The sequence below is a fragment of the Oncorhynchus mykiss genome, chromosome 26, assembly GCF_057628025.1.
Source record: "Oncorhynchus mykiss isolate SJ-2025 chromosome 26, ASM5762802v1, whole genome shotgun sequence".
In the NCBI taxonomy this organism is placed as follows: domain Eukaryota; kingdom Metazoa; phylum Chordata; class Actinopteri; order Salmoniformes; family Salmonidae; genus Oncorhynchus; species Oncorhynchus mykiss.
Window position 1 is genome coordinate 28,154,672 of NC_143047.1, and position 14,305 is coordinate 28,168,976.

The 14,305-nt window shown below is 44.7% G+C and overlaps 1 protein-coding gene across 2 annotated transcripts in view; it reads left to right on the plus strand.

Annotated features, from left to right (window-relative positions):
* LOC110506743 (alpha-ketoglutarate-dependent dioxygenase FTO) overlaps positions 1-14,305 on the plus strand; it is a 195,908-nt gene that overhangs the window by 58,457 nt on the left and 123,146 nt on the right. For both annotated transcript variants that reach the window (XM_036964462.2, XM_036964463.2), the window contains exon 8: positions 12,404-12,528. In XM_036964462.2, coding sequence (XP_036820357.2) covers positions 12,404-12,528 — 125 coding nt within the window. The remainder of the gene's footprint in view (positions 1-12,403; positions 12,529-14,305) is intronic.

Genomic DNA, 14,305 nt, shown 5'->3' on the forward strand with positions numbered 1-14,305 from the left:
ACCTCTCTAGCCAGAGCTGGGGTTGACCTGATGGGTCTGAGGCCTGTGTTCTTTCAATGGAATAGTTAAAGCACAGCATTTTCAAACCTACTCGAATGTTAACTCTAGTCAATCAGAGCTTACCTCCTATAAATGGCCCAGTTCTGTCCCTATAGACATGCTAAACCACCTTCTCCTGTTTTAGCGATGCTGCAGGAGATTGAAGGAAATCCCCATTATTGGTTTAGATTTTTTTAGGAAATGAGGTGTGGAGCATTGGAGTGTGTGTAACATTGTAACTTTCTGGGAGAGATCCTGGCTTTCCCCCAGTCAGCAAAAATATTTTATTGGCAAGAGAGAGGTGCTGATCCGAATCTGCTATCTACAATCTGTGATCAACTTTTAGGTGGAGGGAGGGAGCAGTCTAGTAGCATGCTCATGTGAGCAAGTGCCATGTGTCCTCCATCTCTGTCAAGCTCCATATTTTCTGTCCTAAGTTAGTCCTTATACCCCAGATACTTTCTTATGGGGGACAGTGATTCATGTTGTCTAGGTCAGGAAGTCTGGGGTAGTAGTCTGTGTAGAATGTGTATATCCTTACCAGTCCCCTGATGTGGAGGCAAATCTGTGTGTGTGTGGTAGCCATCTGCAGAGCTCATTTAGATGGGGGTATGTGGTTTAACCATTAAATTCAACTGGATCCGCTCTCATGATGACCTGTGCGACGGTTAGAGCCGTGCGAGTAGGGTTTTTGTGTGATGTTTGTGGGGCTGAATTGGACTGTTGGATTGCGACCCTCAAACAGATTTGCTTTTTCTTTGCCAACAAAAGAAACGACCACAAAAGCCAATTGGGTTCTGCCTCATTTGGCCCTGTGCAAAGCATATGTCCGTCTGTCCTCCCTGCATTCTGCCCTTAAAGATGGACTGTAGCTGTGCCGTACATAGACACCCTGCCCTTGCTAATGCATGACAATGCCTTCAAACACACTCACTTGTTGAGGCCACTCCTTCTATGGTGTCTCTTTACAACCCCACACCCCCCCTTGTCTGCTCAAATGTGCTTCTCTGATGTTTCAGACACATTTTTCTAATGTTTTACACTTCATATAATTCGGTGTGTATAGGGAAGCCCAGTTTGGGGGTGACATAATTGATGGCACCCATGACCCTTAGGGGGTCAATCTGGAGGAAAGGGCAGCCTTTCAATCACCAAGGAGATCACAAGTACACACACACACACACACACACACACACACACACACACACACACACCCCAACTCATCTCTCGGGGCCTGAATAGACATAAGACCTCCTCCCACCTCTTCTCTGTGAGAGGCCTAGTGTTTTTCCAGCCCCCCTCCCTTCAGTCTGTTCACTCCAATGCCTGCTCAGCTTTAGTGATGTCAACAGTCAGGGGCCTTCAAAGTGGAAAGGAGCCTGCACAGTGATGAGACCAAGTCAATACATGACACTAATTCACCCCAACCATCCCTGTCAGTCCCCATGCAGAAGCTTTAGCTATCTTCCCACCAGTCCTCGTTGAAATTTGGCAAATCAAATTTCAGCCAGGTCTCTATATGGGGCAACTATAATGTCATGATATGCAGGAATAGGTAAGAGCAGCACTTTTATTTCTGGAAGTTGTGTGATGTCACAGGAAAGTGAAAGTGGCTCGGGCTTATTTCCTGGGCTAATATAATGTTTCCAGCCGTGTGACTGTTACCCCCAGAGCAACGTAACCTGGGAAGCCAGAGCGAGAGAGAGAGAGAGAGAGAGAGACATATATATATATATATATATATATATATATATATATATATATATATACACACACACACACACACACACACACACACACACACACACACACACACACACACACACACACACACACACACACACACAGCATGTTCACAGTTCCCTGGTTGTCCATATCACCCAGCAGAAGCTATCAATTACCTGAAGCAAGGTGCCTGATGCCTTTTTCCACCGACCAGTTGTGGAAGTCATATTGGTTTCATGTATTAGCAGCATGCCAAACCCCACTCCCTGGGCCTATGAAATAAGATGTCGGGGCAGGAGCAACTGGAGCAGCCACTAAGTGTCAGAAGATTTGGAAGAATAGGCCTGAAATCTACCCTGAGCTAGAGTGATAGTGTCAGACCAAAAGGGGAGATGGAGTGATTGAGAGTTGGAGCTGGATGAAGAGAGGCTGGAAGAGAGACAGAGTGAGAGAGAGCAGGGTTAAGACTGGCTGGTTCAGATATCTGTGTGGATGTTTGAGGTTGGCCGTCTTGGTCAGCGTGACATGAGCTCCTCCATGTAGCTGGTTGTGTAAGAGAGGCCCCAGCAGTCGTAAACAGAAGGATGGATTACTGGGCCCGGGCTAGGCCTCCATTATGGGCAGCCTGTAGTTGGCACAGAGAGTCTGACGAGGAGGCCTGTACATTGCTGGGACTGGTAAATGTGGCTGTGCCAGGGAGTTGGGGGAAAACTGGAAGAGGTAGAGGTGTAACTGCCAGTCAGACAGACAGAGGTGTGCAGAGCAGTAAGGTATATGCTGTCTCTATCTCTAACCACTGATACAGGGTCAGATATGTCTTTACTCCGCAATGGATAAGGATAGAATTGAGGGTAGGTTAATCTGATCTTAGATATGTGGGTAACTTTTAACTACAGTGTGGGGAGAAGAGTGTGAGTCATAGCCTGGTCCAAAAGAGGAAGAAGAGCCAGATATATTCCAACATTCCTGCAACTGCTGATCTGAAGTCAGGCATTAAGACTTTACATGGGGTGTTAACAATTTGAAAGATACTCTAGGGTCAGTCTGAATGCACTGCAGTATTTATGGTATGTGAACCACTCTGGAGCATATTTTCCTATCACTTCCTACTTCCTCTCTAGTAATATACTTTCTGTAAGTTACACTGTGACCAAACCAGTCACCTTTGGACTGGTAGTGAAGCATAGCACCATAATAACACAGCCTCGTCTACCCTCACTTTTATTTGGTTCCCAGTCGTTTTATATGGAAACACAAATGGTGGTATATGAGATCAGAGGTTAGATAGTTGTTTGTTAGTTGTGCGTGTCACCAGGTGACATGGAGAGGATCTGTGTCTGCACCACGTACTCTCACTACTGGTGTCCCCCAGGGCTCGGTTCTCTCCATACACCAAGTCACTCGGCTCCGTCATATCCTCACATGGTCTCGCCTATCATTGCTGACACCCAGGTGTCGACACTCATCTCTGGCAGATATCTGAACTTGGATGACGGCCCACCACCTCAAGCTCAACCTCAACAAGACAGAGCTGCTCTTCCTCCCGGGGAAGGCCTGCCCGCTCAAAGACCTCTCCATCACAGTTGACAACTCCACAGTGTCGCCCTCCCAGAATGGAAAGAATCTTGGCGTTACCCTAGACAACACCCTGTCGTTCTCTGCAAACATCAAAGCAGTGGCTCGCTCCTGCAGGTTCATGCTCTACAACATCCGTAGAGTACAACCTTTCCTCACACAGGTCCTAATCCAGGGTCTTGTCCTGTACCGTCTGGACTACTGCAACTCGCTGTTGGCTGGGCTCCCTTCTTGTACCATCAAACCCCTGGTTTTCAACCTTCCCAAGTTCTCTCATGTCACCACGCTCCTTCGCACACTCCACTGGCTTCCAGTTGAAGCTCACTTCCACTACAAGACCATGGTGCTTACCTACAGAGCAGCAAGAGGAACTGCCCATCCCTACCTTCAGGCTATGCTCAAACCCTACACCCCAACCCGAGCACTCCGTTCTGCCACCTCAGGTCTCTTGGCCCTCCCACTCAGCCCAGTCCAATCTCTCCTCTGTCCTGGCACCAATGGTGGAACCCCCCCCCCCCCCCCTCTGGATAAGCCTCTGCTAAAATACTATAATGTGAAATGTGTCCGTGAGAAGCCGCGGGCTGCCTTGGGGTTTGGTCTTTAGAAGTTGTTCTCAGTCTATGTTTGTATTCGTTTACCTAAGCTAGGAAATCTGGAGGCCTTTCTTTAGATTAAATGCACAATGCTGGAGCTGGTGTACAAGAGTATAGAGCTGGATCTGGTGTGGCAGCTATAGGTTCCCCTCTGCCCTTTCTCTCCCCCTTGGTCCCAACCCCGGGTCATGGGGACATCTCTGGTCAGCATCAGGAAGCTGAGGACGGGTGCTGTCATCTGGATGTAAACAGAGGGGGAGAAGAGGGCCACCCAGTGCTAACAGATGAGGCTGAGATGATAAAGGTGTGGGCTGTGGGTGTAGGGTAGGCTGGGTTGGGTAGGTGGGGCTTTGGGTGTAGGGTGGGCTGGGTAGGTATGGGTGTAGGGCAGGCTGGGCTGGGTAGGTGTGGGCTGTGGGTGTAGGGCAAGCTGGGTAGGTGTGGGCTGTGGGTGTAAGGCAGGCTGTGCTGGGTTGGTGTGAGTGTAGGGCAGGCTGGGCTGGGTAGGTGTTGGCTGTGGGTGCTGGGCTGGGTAGGTGGGGCTGTGGGTGTAAGGCAGGCTGGGCTAGGTAGGTGTGAGTGTAGGGCAGGCTGGGCTGGGTAGGTGTGGGCTGTGGGTGTAGGGCAGGCTGGGCTGGGTAGGTGTGGTTTGTGGGTGTAGGGCAGGCTGGGTAGGTGTGGTTTGTGGGTATAGGGCAGGCTGGACTGGGTAGGTGTGGTTTGTGGGTGTAGGGCAGGCTGGGCTTGGTAGATGTGGGCTGTGGGTGTAGGGAAGACAGTGCTGGGTAGGTGTGGGTGTAGCGCAGGCTGGGCTGGGTAGGTGTGGGTCTGGGTAGGTGTGGGTCTAGGGGGTGGTAAGGAACTGCCCAGTGCAGTAAACAAGCAGTAGAGTCTCTAAAGGTCCTGGGGATCAGCCTGGGGCTAAACCTGAAGGCGTCACTCATCACCGGTCTGTCAGACCCTCCTGAACACAGCACAACAAACACACATAGAGACACACACACACACACACACACACACACACACACACACACACACACACACACACACAGGAGCCTGTTGCCATTGTGTTTACTAAGAATTAAGAGGAGAGGTGAGCATGAGTTCAGGCCTGCCATCAGTGTGAGGATCCTGTTGTGGGTCTTCTACTGCTTCTTTGGTGGCTTCTGTCATCAACCATGCTGGGGCAGAGGGGGGACAGAGGGGCAATTCCCCTCTCCTCTGAACCCCTGACCCCTCACACCTCCAGGGTGAAGAGACACACATACAGAGTCAGCATTTAGTGGGTTTAAAGCAGGTTAAAAAGGTTTCAGTTCAGTTATGGTTCAGTTTTACTCAGCAGTGCTGAATCACACAGCAGACAAACACGATTTAGGAGTACTGTAAAGGAAAGCAATCCATAGAGATGGTGAGAACTCATTTCAGAGACGTTGATACACACGGAATGCACTTTCTCATAGTTTCTCAAGCTGTCAACCATATGAAGAATAGTGTTTGATGCAAGGTGATGGCTACAGTACAGTTTCCATAGGGACCTGACCTATAGCCAGCCACCATTCTCTCCTCTGGTCAGCTGATTTATCTGACGTCTCATTCTCCTCAGGTGCAATCGGTCACATGTCCTCGGCTCGCCGCCCGTGTCATCAAATGTTTTGACACCTGTCCCATCGGTGTAGGGGGAAGTGAGGGTGATTTGAACGTCTCTGAATCCTGCTCCGCTCCCTTCTCAAGAACCCACAATCAAACCTGTCCTCACACGAATGAAGACAGACAGGTGGATTGTCAGAAACTGATTAAAAAGGCTGGGAAAAGAGTCTCCCTTGCATTGTGGGTTTTGAAAGAGAGGAGGGGGAGAATGGAGAGGAGATAGAAAGAGGTAGCTGTGTAATAGGAGGAAATGAAAGTGTGTGACTGGTGGATGTGACAGGAAGAGACTGCTCTTAACAAGCAGTCAGAGTCAGTCAGAGTAACAGATCCATCACACCTCCCTCTGAGGGGAGAGACGGAGGGAGAGAAACAGAGGGAGAGAGAGATGGAGAAAGAGATGGAGGGGAGAGAGAGAGCAAGGGTGGGGGAGAGAGCGAGAGACGACGGGAGAGAGAGATGGAGATGGAGGGAGAGAGAAAAAGACAGGAGGAGAGAGAAAGACTGAAGGGAAAGAGGGATTTGAGCGGCACTGACAGAACTGCATTTAATTTGGGCTGCCAGATCCCTTTTCATTTGACTTCCTCTGAAGCAGCTTAGAAAAGAGGAGGAGAGGAGAAGACAGCAGAGGAGGAGAGAAAACAGAGGAGAGGAACAGAGAGGAGAGGTTACCAGTATGTTCCAGATTAACGTTGATGCACCACGTCACACTCTAAGCCGCCCTGTAATTCATGTTCAACAGGGGATACTCACACATTACACACCAGTGGTATATGTGATTAATTGACTCACTCTCTAATATTTGGGGTAATTTGCCATCCTCTGATGTGAAACTGACAACCAGAATAAAAAACGTTTGAGACCAAAAATATTATTTACTCATGTCACTACACAAGTGAGGTCTGCAAAACAAAAACCTGATGAAAAGGCGTTTAAATATAATGTATGTACAGGAAATGAGTATTCAAATAGTCTGTGACAACTGTGTTCAATTTGGAGTTTGTGACATCAACTGGGTCTATTACAGCATTTTAGACTCTATTCCCTGCATTATAGACTCTATTCCCTGCATTATAGGTGCTATTCCCTGCATTATAGACTCTATTCCCTGCATTATAGACTCTATTCCCTGCATTATAGACTCTATTCCCTGCATTATAGGTGCTATTCCCTGCATTATAGACTCTATTCCCTGCATTATAGACTCTATTCCCTGCATTATAGGTGCTATTCCCTGCATTATAGACTCCATTCCCTGCATTATAGGTGCTATTACCTGCATTATAGACTATATTCCCTGCATTATAGACACTATTCCCTGCATTATAGACGCTATTCCCTGCATTATAGACTATATTCCCTGCATTATAGATGCTATTCCCTGCATTATAGACTATATTCCCTGCATTATAGACTCTATTCCCTTCATTGTAGACTCTATTCCCTGCATTGTAGACGCTATTCCTTGCATTATAGACGCTATTCCCTGCATTATAGACTCTATTCCCTGCATTATAGACTCTATTCCCTGCATTATAGACTCTATTCCCTGCATTATAGACGCTATTCCCTGCATTATAGACGCTATTCCTTGCATTATAGATGCTATTCCCTGCATTATAGACTATTCCCTGCATTATAGATGCTATTCCCTGCATTATAGACTCTATTCCCTGCATTATAGACTCTATTCCCTGCATTATAGGTGCTATTCCCTGCATTATAGACTCCATTCCCTGCATTATAGGTGCTATTCCCTGCATTATAGACTATATTCCCTGCATTATAGACACTATTCCCTGCATTATAGACGCTATTCCCTGCATTATAGACTATATTCCCTGCATTATAGATGCTATTCCCTGCATTATAGACTATATTCCCTGCATTATAGACTCTATTCCCTTCATTGTAGACTCTATTCCCTGCATTGTAGACGCTATTCCTTGCATTATAGACGCTATTCCCTGCATTATAGACACTATTCCCTGCATTATAGACGCTATTCCTTGCATTATAGATGCTATTCCCTGCATTATAGACTATTCCCTGCATTATAGATGCTATTCCCTGCATTATAGACTCTATTCCCTGCATTATAGACTCTATTCCCTGCATTATAGGTGCTATTCCCTGCATTATAGACTCCATTCCCTGCATTATAGGTGCTATTCCCTGCATTATAGACTATATTCCCTGCATTATAGACACTATTCCCTGCATTATAGACGCTATTCCCTGCATTATAGACTATATTCCCTGCATTATAGATGCTATTCCCTGCATTATAGACTATATTCCCTGCATTATAGACTCTATTCCCTTCATTGTAGACTCTATTCCCTGCATTGTAGACGCTATTCCTTGCATTATAGACGCTATTCCCTGCATTATAGACACTATTCCCTGCATTATAGACGCTATTCCCTGCATTATAGACGCTATTCCTTGCATTATAGATGCTATTCCCTGCATTATAGACTATTCCCTGCATTATAGATGCTATTCCCTGCATTATAGACTCTATTCCCTGCATTATAGGCGCTATTCCTTGCATTATAGACGCTATTCCCTGCATTATAGACACTATTCCCTGCATTATAGACGCTATTCCCTGCATTATAGATGCTATTCCTTGCATTATAGATGCTATTCCCTGCATTATAGACTATTCCCTGCATTAAAGATGCTATTCCCTTCATTATAGACTCTATTCCCTGCATTATAGACTCTATTCCCTGCATTATAGACTATATTCCCTGCATTATAGACTCTATTCCCTGCATTATAGACTCTATTCCCTGCATTATAGACGCTATTCCTTGCATTATAGACTCTATTCCCTGCATTATAGACTCTATTCCCTGCATTATAGACGCTATTCCTTGCATTATAGACGCTATTCCCTGCATTATAGACTCTATTCCCTGCATTATAGACTCTATTCCCTGCATTATAGACTCTATTCCCTGCATTATAGACGCTATTCCTTGCATTATAGACACTATTCCCTGCATTATAGACGCTATTCCTTGCATTATAGACACTATTCCCTGCATTATAGACGCTATTCCCTGCATTATAGACGCTATTCCTTGCATTATAGATGCTATTCCCTGCATTATAGACTCTATTCCCTGCATTATAGACGCTATTCCCTGCATTATAGACTCTATTCCCTGCATTATAGATGCTATTCCCTGCATTATAGACTCTATTCCCTGCATTATAGACGCTATTCCCTGCATTGTAGACGCTATTCCCTGCATTATAGACTCTATTCCCTGCATTATAGACGCTATTCCCTGCATTATTCCCTGCATTATAGGTGCTATTCCCTGCATTATAGACTCTATTCCCTGCATTATAGATGCTATTCCCTGCATTATAGACTCTATTCCCTGCATTATAGACGCTATTCCCTGCATTATAGACTCTATTCCCTGCATTATAGACTCTATTCCCTGCATTATAGATGCTATTCCCTGCATTATAGACTCTATTCCCTGCATTATAGACGCTATTCCCTGCATTATAGACTCTATTTCCTGCATTATAGACGCTATTCCCTGCATTATAGACGCTATTCCCTGCATTATATACTCTATTCCCTGCATTATAGATGCTATTCCCTGCATTATAGACACTATTCCCTGCATTATAGACTCTATTCCCTGCATTATAGACTCTATTCCCTGCATTATAGACGCTATTCCCTGCATTATAGACGCTATTCCCTGCATTATAGACACTATTCCCTGCATTATAGACACTATTCCCTGCATTATTCCCTGCATTATAGACGCTATTTCCTGCATTATAGACTATATTCCCTGCATTACAGACTCTATTCCCTGCATTACAGACTCTATTCCCTGCATTATAGACGCTATTTCCTGCATTATAGACGCTATTCCCTGCATTATAGGTGCTATTCCCTGCATTATAGACTATATTCCCTGCATTACAGACTCTATTCCCTGCATTATAGGTGCTATTCCCTGCATTATAGACTATATTCCCTGCATTACAGACTCTATTCCCTGCATTATAGGTGCTATTCCCTGCATTATAGACTCTATTCCCTGCATTATAGACTCTATTCCCTGCATTATAGGTGCTATTCCCTGCATTATAGACTCTATTCCCTGCATTATAGACACTATTCCCTGCATTATTCCCTGCATTATAGACGCTATTTCCTGCATTATAGACTATATTCCCTGCATTACAGACTCTATTCCCTGCATTATAGGTGCTATTCCCTGCATTATAGACTCTATTCCCTGCATTATAGGTGCTATTCCCTGCATTATAGACTCTATTCCCTGCATTATAGACTCTATTCCCTGCATTATAGACGCTATTCCCTGCATTATAGACTCTATTCCCTGCATTATAGGCGCTATTCCCTGCATTATAGACTATATTCCCTGCATTATAGACTCTATTCCCTGCATTATAGGTGCTATTCCCTGCATTATAGGTGCTATTCCCTGCATTATAGACGCTATTCCCTGCATTATAGACGCTATTTCCTGCATTATAGACGCTATCCCCTGCATTATAGACACTATTCCGTGCATTATAGACGCTATTCCCTGCATTATAGACGCTATTCCCTGCATTATAGACGCTATTCCCTGCATTATAGATGCTATTCCCTGCATTATAGACGCTATTCCCTGCATTATAGACGCTATTCCCTGCATTATAGACACTATTCCCTGCATTATTCCCTGCATTATAGACGCTATTTCCTGCATTATAGACGCTATTCCCTGCATTATAGACTCTATTCCCTGCATTATAGACACTATTCCCTGCATTATAGACGCTATTCCCTGCATTATAGACGCTACTCCCCGCATTATAGACGCTATTCCCTGCATTATAGACTCTATTCCCTGCATTATAGACGCTATTCCCTGCATTATAGACGCTATTCCCTGCATTATAGACGCTATTCCCTGCATTATAGACGCTATTCCCTGCATTATAGACGCTACTCCCTGCATTATAGACACTATTCCCTGCATTATAGACTCTATTCCCTTCATTGTAGACTATATTCCCCGCATTATAGACACTATTCCCTGCATTATAGACACTATTCCCTGCATTATAGACTCTATTCCCTTCATTATAGACACTATTCCCTGCATTATAGACGCTATTCCCTGCATTATAGACGCTATTCCCCGCATTATAGACGCTATTCCCTGCATTATAGATGCTATTCCCTGCATTATTCCCTGCATTATAGAAGCTATTTCCTGCATTATAGACGCTATTCCCTGCATTATTCCCTGCATTATAGACGCTATTCCCTGCATTATAGACGCTATTCCCTGCATTATAGACGCTATTTCCTGCATTATAGACGCTATTCCCTGCATTATAGACGCTATTCCCCGCATTATAGACGCTATTCCCTGCATTATAGACTCTATTCCCTGCATTATAGACACTATTCCCTGCATTATAGACTCTATTCCCTGCATTATAGACACTATTCCCTGCATTATAGACGCTATTCCCTGCATTATAGACTCTATTCCCTGCATTATAGACACTATTCCCTGCATTATAGACTCTATTCCCTGCATTATAGACACTATTCCCTGCATTATAGACTCTATTCCCTGCATTATAGACACTATTCCCTGCATTATTACCTGCATTATAGACGCTTTTTCCTGCATTATAGACACTATTCCCTGCATTATAGACTCTATTCCCTGCATTATTCCCTGCTTATAGACACTATTCCCTGCATTATAGACGCCATTCCCTGCATTATAGACATTATTCCCTGCATTATAGACGCTATTCCCTGCATTATTCCCGGCATTATTCCCGGCATTATAGACGCTATTTCCTGCACTATAGACGCTATTCCCTGCATTATTCCCTGCATTATAGACGCTATTCCCTGCATTATATAGACGCTATTCCCTGCATTATAGACGCTATTCCCTGCATTATTCCCTGCATTATAGACACTATTCCCTGCATTATAGACGCTATTCCCTGCATTATATAGACGCTATTCCCTGCATTATAGACACTATTCCCTGCATTATTCCCTGCATTATAGACGCTATTCCCTGCATTATATAGACGCTATTCCCTGCATTATAGACGCTATTCCCTGCATTATAGATGCTATTCCCTGCATTATAGACGCTATTCCCTGCATTATAGACGCTATTCCCTGCATTATAGACGCTATTCCCTGCATTATAGACACTATTCCCTGCATTATAGACGCTATTCCCTGCATTATATAGACGCTATTCCCTGCATTATAGACACTATTCCCTGCATTATTCCCTGCATTATAGACGCTATTCCCTGCATTATATAGACGCTATTCCCTGCATTATAGACGCTATTCCCTGCATTATAGATGCTATTCCCTGCATTATAGATGCTATTCCCTGCATTATTCCCTGCATTATAGACGCTATTCCCTGCATTATATAGACTCTATTCCCTGCATTATAGACGCTATTCCCTGCTTTATAGACGCTATTCCCTTTAGAGACGTTTTCGTGAGAACAACCGGTTTCCGAACGTTGTCTCGCCGACGCAAGAGGCGGCTGGCTATTGGTGTATCCAGGACAAATAGACACGTCAAATGACACGTCCAAGAAGTCTGTACCTCGAACAGGCGAGTCAGGAAGTGTTCAGAACAGCTCCGCCTGCGCCAAATTGGGCCTGATAAGTCTGAGATATGGTTTTCTTTGGATTCATAGACAGAATCGAGATATGGAACCATGTCATTTTAATACATAATTTCCTGTTTACTTCCTATCTTTCAGACGCAACTCTTACTGGCAGCGGTAGAGGAAGAGGGACAACCGGAGGAGGGCAGGAGAGAGATGGCAGAGACCCTGCTAACTGCCCTGACAGACAGACAGCAGCACAGACAGACCTGGAGAGACAGGTAAGCAAATAACCACCAACAGCAGTAAACAACAACAACAGTAAACAGAAACTCACACACAACAATGTTGAAATGTGAAAACAAGCACACGTGTCTGGATGGCACATGTTCAAGAATCACACCCTGTTACACTTTCAATTGTGTGAAACAAAACCTTAAAGGAATCAGTATTGTTGAAATTTGAGTAGGAACGTAGGTGATGTGAAGTGAGTTCCTCAGATAGTCTGCAGATCTGACGTGGGTGTTGGAGGTTGTTTGTAGTGAGGGGTCCTTGGACCTAGCAGCTATCAGGGTGACGTGTGTCTTGGATTGGATAGCTCAGTAACTTCCTTCCCCTAGATGAGGCCCAGTCCAGGATAAGAACAGAGACAGAGCCCATTCATTCAGATAAAGCAAGGCCTCACACTCACAACCATGTTGTTTTAGCTGTCCCATCTCTCCCTCCACTCTGGTAGTTGTTCTCTCTGTCCACCCCCCCTCCCCCCCCCACACACACACACACACACACAATACATATTATACACACATGTTATTACATATACACCCATAACACCCTCCCACACAAAACATAATATGTTTGTTTTAGCTGCACACACTTAGCCACACTCACAGGCATGCATACTCAGGAATGCTCTCGCACACACACACAAAAACGCATATTTTGCCAAGTGGGTTTAATAATGACGGAAAACCAATGGTCCAAACCTCATGTCTCTATCAGAACCTTGTAGGAGGGCCAGAATTAGTGTGACTAAATCAATGATCCAAACCTCATGTCTCTATCAGAACCTTGTAGGAGGGCCAGAATTAGTGTGACTAAATCAATGATCCAAACCTCATGTCTCTATCAGAACCTTGTAGGAGGGCCAGAATTAGTGTGACTAAATCAATGGTCCAAACCTCATCTCTCTATCAGAACCTTGTAGGAGGGCCAGAATTAGTGTGACTAAATCAATGGTCCAAACCTCATCTCTCTATCAGAACCTTGTAGGACAGCCAGAATTAGTGTGACTAAATCAATGATCCAAACCTCATGTCTCTATCAGAACCTTGTAGGACAGCCAGAATTAGTGTGACTCAATCAATGATCCAAACCTCATCTCTCTATCAGAACCTTGTAGGACAGCCAGAATTAGTGTGACTCAATCAATGGTCCAAACCTCATCTCTCTATCAGAACCTTGTAGGACAGCCAGAATTAGTGTGACTAAATCAATGGTCCAAACCTCATCTCTCTATCAGAACCTTGTAGGACAGCCAGAATTAGTGTGACTAAATCAATGATCCAAACCTCATCTCTCTGTCAGAACCTTGTAGGACAGCCAGAATTAGTGTGACTCAATCAATGATCCAAACCTCATGTCTCTATCAGAACCTTGTAGGATGGCCAGAATTAGTGTGACTCAATCAATGATCCAAACCTCATGTCTCTATCAGAACCTTGTAGGATGGCCAGAATTAGTGTGACTCAATCAATGATCCAAACCTCATCTCTCTATCAGAACCTTGTAGGAGGGCCAGAATTAGTGTGACTCAATCAATGATCCAAACCTCATGTCTCTGTCAGAACCTTGTAGGATGGCCAGAATTAGTGTGACTCAATCAATGGTCCAAACCTCATCTCTCTATCAGAACCTTGTAGGATGGCCAGAATTAGTGTGACTCAATCAATGATCCAAACCTCATCTCTCTATCAGAACCTTGTAGGAGGGCCAGAATTAGTGTGACTCAATCAATGATCCAAACCTCATGTCTCTATCAGAACCTTGTAGGACGGC